Source organism: Capra hircus, chromosome 5, assembly GCF_001704415.2.
Source record: "Capra hircus breed San Clemente chromosome 5, ASM170441v1, whole genome shotgun sequence".
Taxonomy (NCBI): Eukaryota; Metazoa; Chordata; class Mammalia; order Artiodactyla; family Bovidae; genus Capra; species Capra hircus.
Genome location: NC_030812.1, coordinates 102,728,678 through 102,742,549, shown reverse-complemented (window position 1 = coordinate 102,742,549; position 13,872 = coordinate 102,728,678). Strand labels below are relative to the sequence as shown.

Genomic DNA, 13,872 nt, shown 5'->3' with positions numbered 1-13,872 from the left:
ACTGCACAAATCTTTTTTTGCATTTCAGTTACTTTTTCACCTTTCTTGAAATAATAAAGCGTAATATGCCAAAATGTTGCCTTTCTTCTTTTGTCTTCAATACTAAAATGACTACACAAAAATCCAATTTTGGTAGTTTTTTTTTTAAATGCACACTGATATGACAACCATCACAATACGACCTAACAAAACTGTTTCAAATGAAAAAAAAAAGGACAACTAAGCGAGACTAGAGCCATCATATGGAAAACAATCAAAGGAACTTTTTGGCCAAGCCAACAAAATACGCCCCACCTAAAACATTTCTACACTGAGCTTCCCAAATTTCCCTCCTGACCCAAGATTCATTCCTCCCTCCTGGCTTCTATCTCTGGGCTGACAGAACAGCACATCCACACGTCTGCCAACCACACTAGCCCCCACTTCCACTGGGTCCCATTTTCACCTTTGCCCTCTTTGGTCTTGGCCTTGCGGATAGGCACCTCCACAGGGGGTGGAGGCGGTGCCACTTCAGTGGCCGTCACCATGCTCTCAACCACAGCCACTGCCGCCGCTGCAGCCGCTGCCACAGAAGCCCCAGAACTGCCTTTGAAGGGGTTGTTGGTGCTGAACTCCCGCCACTTCGCACCCAAAACCATCATCATCTTGGAGACGGCAATCTTGGGGTTTTTGGCAGCAATGAGGGGTCTGGGGGAGAAACAGCAGGAACAGAAGAGGAAAAGTTTAAAAATAAAAGATGGCGATGGAAGCAACAAGAGATAATGGAAGTACACTCCATGCCATCCCCAAGACCCTCCTGTTTACCGAACAAACTGGCTGAAGGCCTTGTAGTTGGTGAGGGTGCGATAATCCTCCTCAGAGAACACATGGTCAATGTCTTCCATGCCCCAGTCTTCCAAGAGCTGAGCGGATGACTTAGGCTCCTGTAGAGAGAGCAGGGTCAAGGCTTGACTCCGAGTGCCCACACTCACCAGAGGATGTGAGCCACAACTAAGGCTGGCAAGTCGGGGGTAAGAGCAAATCATTAGAAACAGGAGGAGAGAACTCAATCTCAGGGGCAGCAGAGTGTCTGGGAAGCAAAGAACAGAGAAGAAGGTGGAAACGCAGGCACCTTCGAGTCGTCGTCGTCCTCGTCCTCCTCCTCCTCCTCTTTCCGCTTGGATTTACTCTTCTTCTCCTTCTTAGGGCCGAGCTTCTTCTTCTTCTTCTTACCAGGGGTGTAGTCGCTGCCTTCGCTGTCTGAGCGCAGGGCCACCTCTTCCTCCTCCTCCACAAACTCGGGCCCCTCCCCAGAGCTGTCCCCCAGCTGCCGGCATAAGAGCAAACGCTGGAGCAGGGAAGGGGGGAGAGGGAGACAGACACACACATGCTACACACATGCTGGCCTCAGGACAGCGCCGAGGCGATGCCTGGGACCTGGCAACCCACTCCAGGGCCAGCGAGCGAAGGCCGCAGCCCTCCAGCCCTTCTCAGGGCTCCTCCTGCCTTCCTCCTACTCCCCATGGCATCAGTCACCCACTCACCTCCTTTTTTTGGCGCTTGCTCTTAGGAATTTTAGGGTCTCGAGGTTTCTTAGGCTTTTTCTTCTTCTTGAGCTTTGGAGTCTCTGCTTCTGACAAGTCCTCTTCTGGGTCCTCTTCGTTTTCTACATTTATTTAGCAAAGAATGGTATGCAGGGAAGAGATCAATAGCAAAAGGTTAGCGACTAATCCAGAGGCTTTAGTCTTGATTCCCCCACCTCTTGTCCCAGATTCCACTGGAGAGAGCTGCTACACACGCCACCAGTGGAAGCTGATACTCGGGACAGAAACAGACAGAGAGCTGGAGATCCTTGAAACAGGCCTGCAGGGCCAAAGTGGGCCCACCTCAGGCAGCTCCCCAGACTCTGAGCAGAAGTCCTCCATACGTTCACCAGGACAGCCGAATCAAGCTGCATACAGTTAACCAAGAGAAAGAAACAGGTCCAGCCCTCCTATATTCCAGAAACCATGAATGAGAATGAAAAATCCTACCCAGAAAACAACAACCAAAGACAACACCCTCAGCACATTCCCAGAACAGTACCTGCTCAGTGGTCCCGGAAACCACATCCTTCACTAACCCCCTTTGGCTCATCACTGCTCAAAACCACCAGAAACTCTAAGCCCCAGGTTCAGCTGTCAGCCTAGTATCATGCCCACCCCCAAATCGGACTTCCCTTCCCCATCTCCAGCTCTACTGTTCCTTCCTAGCTTCTCCTGGGTCAGTAGCCTCTTCTCCCCAGGGGCCCAAATCAGCCCAGCTGTCACCATCTCCTCCCCCTTCCTCCTCCCATCTGGCTCCGCCTCCTGCCGGCTAGGAGCACACACAAAGCCTGGGGTAATGCTGAGAGCTCCAGGGCAGGCATAGGTGGGAAGGGGCACCAAGGGTGGGGGAGAAGGCCAGGAGGCAGCTTCCTTTGTAACAGACATTCATACCAGCGCACCAGCTCCCTCCTCCCTCCTTCCCAAGCCACCCCCGCCCAAGGAGGGGGGAGTGGAGAAGGGAGTGGAGGAGGAGGGAATGCCTCATCCACTGAAGAGAGGGAAAATGGCTCCTGACCACAGAAGCCAGCCCAGGGCACCCAGCTGCCAACAGAGGACAGACAGGAAGTAGCAGGGGAGGGGGGTTGGGTGGAGAGAGGTAGCCGGAGGGGAAAAGACTACCCTCTCATAGATTTCCTAAATGATCACCTGGCCCCACGTCCAAACGCCACCTCTCCTAACACTACCCTGGGATGACACAGTTCGCAAGACGCCATTCTAATGTCCTAGACAAGGATACCCAAGACACCTTGACGGGTGACCCCACATGAGGGCCTGAGTTACTCCCTCAATCGTTAGGATTTCAATCATCAGAGCTAAGGTTTAACAAAAGTTTGGCGGTACTGTGTCAGAGTACACAACCTTCTTTCTGACACCCAAAAGGTTGGCCTTCCTTGCGGGATGGAAGCCCACAGCAAGTCTCTGAAACTCAGCTTCCTCATCACCTCTACCCAGAGTGCAGGCCACAGATCCTAAAGCACCTCTAACAAGGTTACAGGCCGCCATCTATCCAACCAGCTGAGAAAAAGGGAGCAGCACCTAGAATAGTGGACAACAGTCTCCGACACAGGTTCTTAGCTCCTGGCCCCCAGAACTGGCCTGAAAACGCCTCTGGCTCCACCCTTCCTGTGAGGGGCAGATACTGGGGAGCAAGACACACTGGACAAAGCGGCATCAGCCTCCCCCTTTCCCTCTCAGCCGGGATCAGGCCAGGCACAAGACAGCCCCTCCCATTCCCCTGGGAATGGAACACCAGCTTGGATCTCAGCAGGAAGAACCATTTTCTAAGCCCTTCTCCCAAATCATCCCTGTACTGTCCCTATCCCCAGTCAACTACATCTCTAAGAGTCACCATCAAAGCTGGAAGTGGAAACTGGGACAATTCACATAGGCAAAGGGGACCCCCTTCCATCCACAGAAGACCCTCCAACTTCTCAGACAGATGTGCTGCCCTGGCAAGAGGCAAACTGGCTGATATAGAGGAAGATTTGGGAGAGGGGCAGGATTGGGGTGTGGCAAGTGGAAAAACTGGGTCACACTACAGCTTGGGGCAGAGTTCACCCTGGGAGCCCGCACAGTTCCCAGTCAACACAGGGGCAGCCCCAGCCCGAGGGGCCAATGGGAAACCCAGATGTGGAGCCAGCACTGGCGGGACGACACTGCTGCTTCTCATGCCCCCCACAGAAAGGACAGGATCCTCTCAGCACTATCACCCTCCCCCGCATCCTGGGCCACAGCACAGAAATCTGCCACTGTGCCCTCCATGGTGACAGGATTCAAGCCTCAGTTTCTGATCCCAGCAACTGAAGACTCAACAAGAACACTGACCCTCTCTCCTAAGTGTACCCGGGTGGAAGGGGAGACTTCCAACTAAGAAAGCGCCAAATGTGGAACCATCTTTCCCAGACCACCTCAACTTGCAGCTGGAGCTAAGGAGAGAGAAAGCAAAAGGGAAAGATGTTTGCTGGGAAACAAAAACAGAGCCAGCAGGATCCCAACTTAATATATACAAAGGAAATGAAAAAATGGCAGGTAAAAAGATGAAGAAAACAAATAGGTGACTTAGCTAGGTGCTCTGAAGAAAAGACAGAGAAGACAGAGATCCACTTTAGAAACATAACAACAATCATCATCTGAGAATAGACAAGAGTCATTCCAACCAGGAAGGGTGGTTAAAACAATTCGGGTTTGGCCAGTCCAAGGAGCCACCCCAAATCACAGACAGCACAACCCCCAACACACCTACACAAACACTTCACACCACCAGCCCAAATCCTAGGCTACCTGAGCAGGGCAGAGCCTTCTGGGAAAAAAGCCAGGATTAAACCGACTTGCCAGAGAAAGAGGGGTGCCCAGGGTATCACCTCCCTTCTTTCTGCCCCTCCCAATGTATCCTGCAGGCTATGACATTCTACCCCAGCCCCACTCTTAACATTCCAGCAATCTGCCTGACTAAAAGCGCTCTAGATCCCAACTGAGGAGCGCAATTCAAACTTCACACAGTTGAAACTGCACAGAAAGCCGGTAACTGATCAGAAACTAAAAATAATCAGAGAGTAACCCGCACTCCCTCTTTCTTTTCCACAGCAGCAACCACAAGATCCTGCTAACAGAGATGCTCTGACGGTCTTCTCCAAGAGCAATCCTCAACCCCCTCACCGCCGCTGCCGCCGCGCCCAGCCTCCAGGGGTCCCAGGCACCTGCAGTCCTTCGGGAACCCACACCAGGCAAAGCCTACCAGCCCCGAGAGCTCCCTCGACCGGGATCCGCAGAGCGTTCCCAAAGACAGTGCAGCAAGCTTGCACCGCGGTCCGCGGAGCCCAGGAGGCACATGGCTTCCACCCCCCTCGCGCCGGAGCTCCGCAGAAGGGAACCACTCCCTGCGGATGCCCTCTACCTCAGGCTGCATGGTGGGAGCCCAGAAACTCAACCCTGCCTCTCCAGAGTCACTAGGGAGGGCCCAGATGGCTCCTTCCTGCCCGGGGGCCCTGGGGGAAGGTGTTACCTGGGTGGGGTGGGGGCAGACTGTTGTTCAAAAGTGCATCCATGTCGTCCTCCTCGCTGCCCGCGGAGCAGGGGGACGGAGAGCCCAGGCCCGACGCCATCCCCTTCCGCTCCCGGCCAGGGAATTGGCCCAGCTGCTCCTGCCTGCGGCCTGGGGCCCTCGACACTGGCCCGAGTCACTGTGCGGGGGAGGGGGGAGAGAAAGAGAACAGTCAGTGACGCGCACGGCCCCCTCCCCCACCCCGCCGCGCTTTCCGCCCACCCCGGCCCCCCTCAGCCACCCGAGCAGGGCACCCGAACCACTCAAGCTGAACTTAGTTCCACACTCCCGGGGGCGGCCCGGAAGCTGGCTCCCCGACTGGAGCCCCCCAGAGAGAGCGGCGCCCCCGAGGGCAGGCCGGTGCCGGCGTGGGGAGGGGAGAGGCCGCTGGACGGAGCCGGGCGTGACGGGGGATGGGGTCCGAGTGGCCGCAACTGGGGGGGGGCCGGGGGAGGCGGCTGGCGGCGAGGCGCTCGGGGACACAAGGTCACTTGGGGGTGGGGGGGGCGCCTCCCTGCGCCTGGGGAGGGGCCAGTCCCCAGACAGGGCAGCTCTCCAAAGGCTGTCCTCTGGGACAACTCGGGCTCTCCACAGGAGCGGCGGGGACGAGGGGGCGTGGAGGCTCGGCGCTCCGGGGGGCTGGAGGCAGGGGCGTGCGGGGCCGGCACTCCCACCGGGCAGGGGGCCGAGCCACGTGTCCCGGGGGGCAAGTGAGCTGAAGGCGAGGGGGGCGCCGGGCATTGTGGGAGGCCGAGTACGAGATGGGAGTCGCTGAGAGCGAGACTCGGGTCGGGCGGGGGCTGGGCGCACTGCCGGGCAGGGAGAGGCAGGGTCGGCTCCCGGGGCAGGGGGCGGTCCGCGGGCCCGGGGACGCCCGAGGAGCAACTGGGTGAAGGAAAGACCCTCGGGGCTGGTCGGGCTGAGAGGGGCGTCTCTCTAGGAACCCTGAGCTCTCCTCACCCCGGAGCCGCCGCAGGTCGCGCTGGGTCCGGCCCGGTGTCACTCCCGCTCCGGCTCCTCCTCGCCGCGGCCGAAGGGGGGAAAATGGCTCCGGCTCCGGCGTCGCCTCTTAAAGGGCCCGAAACACCGGCCGGGAAATCCCACCGCACAGGCCCCGCCCCCCCACGGACAGCCCATAATAACCTCAACCAACTCCAACCCCCCCCTCCACTACCGCCACCCTCCTCCTTAGGTCTCCCGGGCAACCCCCGCCCCCTCGTCGCTCCGGCAACCATTGGCCACGCCCCCTTCGAGAGCGCGCGCGCGTGTCACCCGGGCAACCACCCACCTCCTGGCCATCCCATAATACACACGGACACCACCCCCCCCACCACCACTACCACCCCACGCACACACACACCATACACATACATGCCAGGGTTGTTGACATCTCATGATATTGCAGACCTTTTGCAACTAACCCTTTATCCCCACCCCCCGACATCCCATAATAGCTATCCTTTGCCAACTTCTTCACTCTTGGCCCTAACGCTAACATCCCATAATAATTCGTCACCTCTCCCTTCCCATGGCCATCCCATAATAAGCACCCGTCCCAGCCCTTCAGCCTCACATCCCATAATACTCATCCCCATCCCCCACAGACATCCCATAATAACCACTCTTCATCCACCCCCAGTTTGATATCCCATAATAGTCAGAAACTCACCCCCCCCCCATCAACGGACACTTCGGCCTCCTCCCACACACATCCCGTAATAATCAGTCTCCCACTTTCAGTACTGACATCCCATAATAACCCAACCCCTGGCGCTGCCCTCAGCCCCTGCAGGCTAGATCCTCACAACTCGACCCCCAGACTTCACACATTCATTCTAGTTCCACAGCCCTTAATAACCACTCCTCCCCATCAGAGAGATATCCCATAATGATCAACAGCCATACCGTCACCCCACAGATGGACAACTAATCTCCTTTCCTCTAACACTGGAAAGATATCCCATCATTTCACTCCCCCACCCACACACTGACAGCCCATAATAATTGCAAAGAACTCGTGGTCAACCAGACATACCATAATACTCCCAGCACAACCCAGAGTCACATCCCATAATGCTTCACCTCCACTACACTACCCCTATACCTTTTCAGCCAGACATCCCATAATATTCATACTCATACCTCCGCCATCTCCAAGGCTGTCAGTCTATTCTAACATCCACACCAGAGAGGGTGAAGCAGGCTACCCACATTACCCTGTCCCCGCCCCAACCTGTACACACCTTCATCCCTTAATGAGCCAAAGCAGTGTCCTGGCACAAAGCCTCTTGATGTCTGAGACAGACCCTCGCTTTCCTCATCCATCATTTCCAGACACCCAGAAAGTGACAGTCAACCTAGGACCCCACCCAGTCCCACCAAAACCCAGGTGTTCTCCAGACACTTACCTTCAGGTAAGTTTTCAGTAAGACCAACCAAATAGTGTGCTGACCAGATGAACCATTCACATAAAGTTTCAGTTCAGTCGCTCAGTCGTGTCCGACTCTTTGTGACCCCATGAACTGCACCATGCCAGGCCTCCCTGTCCATCACCAACTCCCGGAGTTCACTCAGACTCACCTCCATTGAGTCCGTGATGCCATCCAGCCATCTCATCTGTCGTCCCCTTCTCCTCCTGCCCCCAACCCCTCCCAGGATCAGCGTCAACTCTTCGCATGAAGTTTAGCTCACCCCAAAGCATCCCATAACAATGACAACCCCCCACCAAAAGACTATTTCTCAACATTCCAGCAGTCCTTATCCCATACCACCTCCCCAGGTCAAGCAGTCCATTCTCATTCCTATGAATGGACATCCCACCATGGTGTGAACTGAAGATCTTGCTATCTGCTCACGAAGACCCAGGATTTGCTCTCCTTGTACTCATGTTTATGCAACAAATGTTGAGGGAGTACCTAGAAAGGCACAGAGCTGGGCACCATAATGCCTCCCTTCAAGAAGCCTAAACAATCAAAAGCTGAGGCTAGACAGAATGTCTGGTGTCAATGAAACACAGTGCTAGTTCCTAATTTCCTGTCACAGAGAATAAAACAAATCCCAACTGGTCTCAGGAGACATCAGATCCCAGTAGAGATTCTCAGTGGTCCTTCTAGAGGTGGGAGGTACTTGTAGAGGATTTACAACGTAGACGGATGGTTAAGATAATCTCCTCTCTGCTCCCTATGTATGTACTAAGGGATTTTGATTGGAAAATACTGTCCATCCATCCAGCAAAGCATTTCTAATACAGAAACCCTATAATGTCATCATGTGCTTCCTTCCTGAGAGACTCCTCAACATGCCAGAATTATTATCTTTATATTTGAACACTAAGGGCTTCCCTGGTGGCTCAGACAGTAAAGAATCCGTGGGCAATGTGGGAGACCTGGGTTCAATCCCTGGGTTGGGAAGATCCCCTGGAGAAGAGCATGACAACCCACTCCAGTATTCTTGCCTGAGAATCCCCAAAGATAGAGGAGCCTGGAGGACTACAGTCCATGGGGTCTTAAGAGTTGGACACAACTGAGAGACTAAGCACAGCATGCTTGAACACCAAATCCGGCTGACCAATGACCCATGTTTCTCATTTATATGTTCTCATTCGTATCCTGAAGTCTCATAACACTTCCAACTGCCTCCATCCTCCTCTTGTTGAAGTCCCATTCTTCCCCCCCACCAAAAAAACCCTCATCACTGTATAATACTCACCATCTTCCCCTCCCATGTAAAAGTCAACATCCCAGAATGCCTTTTTCATTTATAATGCCACAAGGAAGCCTCCAGAAATATACTATTCCCTTCCTTACCTGTACCTACCCTGCAGCTACCCTGGGGAGCTAACCTAAGAAAGTCAGAGAACCCAATCTTAAAATCCTTTGGCCCTTAGAGAACCTGAGCCTATAGCCTATCACTTTTTCCTCTTCCTGAGCCCCAGAGAACCTGGGTGAGAACCAGTATCTCAGCACCACTTCCTTAGTGCCCTCACTCCAGACCCTAGAGTCAGATAACATCTTCCTCTACTCTCCTGTGCCTTTTTCACACAAGTCCAAGGCCCTTGCGGGTACAACAGGTTAAAGAGCAACCGGAACTTCCTCCTAGGAGAGGCCCTTCCTGACCAGAAGTGAGTGTGTTGCCCTTCTAATCTCACTTCCCTAGAGAAAGGGCCTGGCCAGATGACCCTCCCTCCTCTGGGAACCTCAGGACTGGAGAGCTGGCAAGGAGAGATGAATTCAGGAGAGGCAGACACTTGCTTAGGGAAATCAGCATCCCTATGCTTCCAAGCATCACTTTGCCGATAAAGGACAAAGGTCCATCTAGTCGAAACTATGGTTTTTCCAGTAGTCATGTATGGATATGAGAGCTGGAACATAAAGAAAGCTGAGCACGGAAGAATTGATGCTTTCAAATTGTGATGCTGGAGAAGACTCTTGAAAATCTGTTGGACTGCAAGGAGATCAAACCAGTCAATCCTAAAGGAAATCAACCCTGAATATTCACTGGAAGGACTGATGCTGAAGCTGAAACTCCAATACTTTGGCCACCTGATGCAAAAAACTGACTGACAGGGAGAGACTCTGATTCTGGGAAAGACTGAAGGCAGGAGGAGAAGGGGGCAGCAGAGGATGAGATGGTTGGATAACATCACCGACTCAATGGACATGAGTTTGCGCAAACTCCAGGAGACAGTGAAGGACAAGGAATCCTGGTGCTGCCATCCACAGGGTCGTGAAGGGTCAGACACAACTAAGCGGCTGAACAACAACAAAGGCTTCCAAGCAGAACACCAGTGACAGCTCTCTCCCCCAGCTCCTGCCTGACTTCACTCCCTAGACCACCCTTTCAGCACATCCACTCTGGCACACAGGCTATTTCCCCCATTCTGCAAGGCTGCCTAGTCTTCCCATTCAATTATCTTGTCTTCAAGGTTGGGCCCCATTCATTTGTGCAAATCCTCCCCCATGCTTATTCTGAGGACCAAGAGCAAACCCTGCCCTCCTCACTTGGGGGACAGGAGGCAGCTCTTTCATTAAGGTACCATCTACCTCCTTTCAGGAAGTTCTTACTAACCTACAGAGCTGCCAAAGCATTATTATGCCCTCCTCTCCCCCCATTTCTTTAGGGGATCCAACCTGCCTCTGGGCCTCAAATTTCGTTCTGTAATGTCTACATCTTCCCCATACCCTCTGCTTCCCAAATATACACCAAGTTACCACAAAGATTCATAAACCAGGAGAAGAGTTTTGTAACTGGATAGTCACAGCTTCTTGTCTGTGGAGACACACATGGTTCCTTTTGCCCACCACAGCCCTTTACCCCATCCTGCCGGTTGTACCCACTTACCCCTTGGCTCCTCTTACTCCCCACCTCTTCTTGATACCACCACAAGGGTAGGTCAAAGGCTCTTCTTCTCTCCTTGACTTCCAGGGGGCTAGAATGTTCATGACACTGTTGTGGTCCTTCCGCCTCTGTGCTCCCCCTCCCTACCCTGGCCCCAGGCTCCCCTCCCAGATAAATTATAAATAAACCACTAGCGAGATTGGCCCACAGAGACTAAGGGTGGGATAATCTCCTGATTAATGCACCCAAGGGGACAGCCTCTCTAGCCTGTTACCTTAGTGTTCTGCTTCCCTCCCTGTGGTACAGAAGAACCTAGAATAACACAGTGGGTTGTCCATGGAGTTTTCAGCACATACTCTGTAGTTCTCTCTCCATCTCTGTTCTGTGAGTCCCAGAAACTCTGTTCGCTAGACATTTAAGAGTGTTCCTGCTCTGTCAGAAAAGGGGGTTTGGGAAAGCAACACAGGACAGAAAAGCCACAGGGACAGTGCAGGCCGACGGCTAGGCAGGATGGAGGTGGTACAGGGCTGGGGGGCACCACTGCACATGTGTCCTGAGGAGCCAACTCAGTCTTGCTCCTCCGGTGTGGCTGCAAGGTGGCACAGCTCCCCTGGTCGGACCCCTACCTGAGCTACAGTCCAGCCAGAACTCAGGCCTCCTTACCGCAGGCCTGGACTCAGCCACCCTTGTAGCTCACAAGCTGTTTAGGGACCCAGGTGTCCAGGCTTCAGATCCAGCTAGCTCTAGTCTGCCCCCGGGGCCTCTTCAAACAGCTGTCACGGATGAACCTCTCCAGCCAGTCACTCTTGCCAGGCCTCAGGTCTGGCTCCAGGGCTCACCCCACCCTCCCCAACTCCTTCCCTCCCTCTTCCTTCCTTTCCTTCCCCCTCCCCCCCTCCCCAGAGCTTCACCTACTCAGGACAGCCCCACCCAGCTGTGCTGGGCACATCCCATAATAATCCTTCTTGCTAGCCCCCACCCCCCCAAAAAAAGAGAGAGAGGCGGCCATCCCATAATAGCCACCCACAAGAGACATTCCGCGGTGACCGCCCCCTCCCTGCAGAGCTGCCGGGAGCAGCCATCCCATAATAGCTGGCCGCCTGTTTTACTGGTTACGGCTGTGGAGGGAGCTGGAGAGGAAATGGAGGGGAGAGGGAAGGAGAGGAGGATCAAGGGCCCCCACTTTGTGGAAGGGAGTGACAAGGGGAAGGAGAGTGACCCAAGGGGATGGGGAGCCAAGGGGACATGGACAGGTGGGAGGTGTGGCCCACTGGCCACCACAACCCTGCTTTGGGACCTTCTCCGCATCCTCAGGGGGTTCGTTTCCCCCTCAGCACCCGGAGGTGGCTGCTAGTTAAGGAAGATGCCTAGGATGGGTTGAGGTGCTCAAACAGCCAGAGTGTGGGGGGTGGACTTCAGGTGTTCTCCTTGGGCCATGTGCGGAAGAAGGCAGACTTTAGTGAGGATGGCAAGAAAGTAAAGGGTGGGGGGGTCGGAGAAGCTCTCCTCAGGCCCTCCCCATTCTGCACCACCATCCCATAATAATCCCCCGGCCCCACTCCCCCTCCCACACACGACATCCCATAATATCTTCTGGAGAAGCAGTCCCCGCAGTAGGTACAAAGAGCTATCCCATAATATGCTCCCCCACCCCCACTCGCCACCCCCCACAACTTGGCCCCCCCCTCAGTCACATGCAGCCGGTGCCATCCCCCGCTGCTCCCCCCTCTGGCCACCGAAGGCCTTGCCAGCCCATAATACTCTTGCCTCTGGTCGCAGGAGGCCTCCAGCCCATAATATTCCCTTCCACCACCGCCCCCCCCCTTCCCGCCCCGCACCCCTTCCTCCCGCCTCCAGTTGGAGCCGGGCCTCACCAGCCCATAATATTCCCCAGTCTCCTAAGGCTGCTCCAGCCCATAATACTCTCCCTGTCTCCTAAGGCCTCTCCATCCCATAATACTGCCAGACGCCTGACCTGTGGGCCAAACCCCAGCCCGTTCCACACATCGAGGCTGTGTCAGCGCCGCCGGTCTCCCTCCCTGTCCCTCCCTCCTCCCGCCTCGGCGCTCTCCCTCCCAGACTGTCTCCCTTCCGCCCTCCTGCCCTGGGCCCCTCTCCCGGCCCCACCCGGGCCTGCCCGGGCCCTCACTTCCCCTCCAGCCTCCTCTTTTGCCCTTTCTTCTCTGCTTGGTTCTTCATCCCATGCCCCCTCTCCTCTCCATTCGGGCACTTTCCCACCCACTTCTCTGTCTGTGGGATGGACAAGGGGCCAGTGAGGAGAGAGTGCCCCCAGAGGGCGACAGGCCAGTCACTGCCCCTGCCTCCTCCTTGACCAAGCACCGTGAAAGCTGGCCCCGCCTGCCTTGCTCACCCATCCCTGGCCCTGGTTCTGATTGCTGGCAGAGCTCCATCTGGGCGAGGATTCACCTGGAACCCTTGCTGTCTTCCAGAAACTCTCCCCTTGGGCATCACAAGCCGACTTCACCAACGGCCTGTTCTCCCCAGACCCTGGTTGGAAAGAGAGCTCCCCCTTAAGGGATGGATGTCTCTCAGGTGCCTTTCAAAGGTGACCTCATTAACCCTCACTAGAACCCAATAAGTAGATGCTATGATCCCCATTTCATGGGGGAAACAGAGGTTCAGAGAGGTTAAACAACTTCCAAGGTCACACTACCAAGAAGTGACAGCCAAAATTAGTACCCAGGTTTGTTTGATGGCAAAGTTCTGAGAGCCTTTGGGATTCTCCAAGCCCCTGGGAGAAACTTCCCCCTTCAGTGTTTTCAGTTCTCTTGTGGAAGAGACAGCATGGTGACAGTTCCCCAGCCTCCCCGGGGTCCAGGGTCTCCTGAAAGAAGGGAGAAGGAAGGCTCTGTGGGAGGTTAACCTCCCCCTCCACTTTTCTTCAGGGGACTCCAGGTGGCAACCCTACAGGGATTTCCCTCAAGATGCTCCACGGCTAACAAGCATGTCTCCTTGTTCTCCTGAATTTATCTCAGGACCAGTGATTGTTCCTCTTCCTCCAGCTTCTCTCACCACATGGACGGACCATTCTACAGAGAATATGGACCTTGAGGAGAACCAAGGAGTGATGTCCTCTTTGGTTTAGTTGGTGGACAATCAGGAGTGCTGTCTTGGAGATGTTGGGCACATCCCAGGTGGGGGAGGGGAGTACATGAAGGCTGAGGTGTCCAGCTTTGGGTGCTGTCCTTGAGCCACGCCCTTCCAAACCCTCGATGTGGTATGTTTTAGGGCCCAACACCATTGGAACCATGAATGAGCTCTGTTCTCAGTGCTCACTCAGCCACAGTGGGTTCTGCACTGGGGCGGAGGCACGTGGAGAGGGAAGGGGCTGGTGTGTTGTAGGGTGAGTTAGCCCCCAGAGGAGGAACTCCACTGAGTGGAGGGACAGATGACACAGTGGACTCAAGG

General features: G+C 54.9%; 1 protein-coding gene across 7 annotated transcripts in view; it reads right to left on the bottom strand.

Moving 5' to 3' along the window:
• The window catches only part of CHD4 (chromodomain helicase DNA binding protein 4), a 29,531-nt gene extending 23,310 nt beyond the window's left edge, over window positions 1-6,221 (bottom strand). For 3 of the 7 annotated variants that reach the window (XM_018048576.1, XM_018048578.1, XM_018048581.1), the window contains exons 1-6: window positions 6,067-6,221; window positions 5,068-5,245; window positions 1,524-1,645; window positions 1,112-1,327; window positions 805-923; window positions 446-687 (exon numbers count right to left, since the gene is read on the bottom strand). In XM_018048576.1, coding sequence (XP_017904065.1) covers window positions 446-687; window positions 805-923; window positions 1,112-1,327; window positions 1,524-1,645; window positions 5,068-5,167 — 799 coding nt within the window. In that variant the 5' untranslated portion in view covers window positions 5,168-5,245; window positions 6,067-6,221. The remainder of the gene's footprint in view (window positions 1-445; window positions 688-804; window positions 924-1,111; window positions 1,328-1,523; window positions 1,646-5,067; window positions 5,246-6,066) is intronic. The other 4 variants (XM_018048579.1, XM_018048575.1, XM_018048580.1 and 1 more) reach the window with 4 other exon arrangements.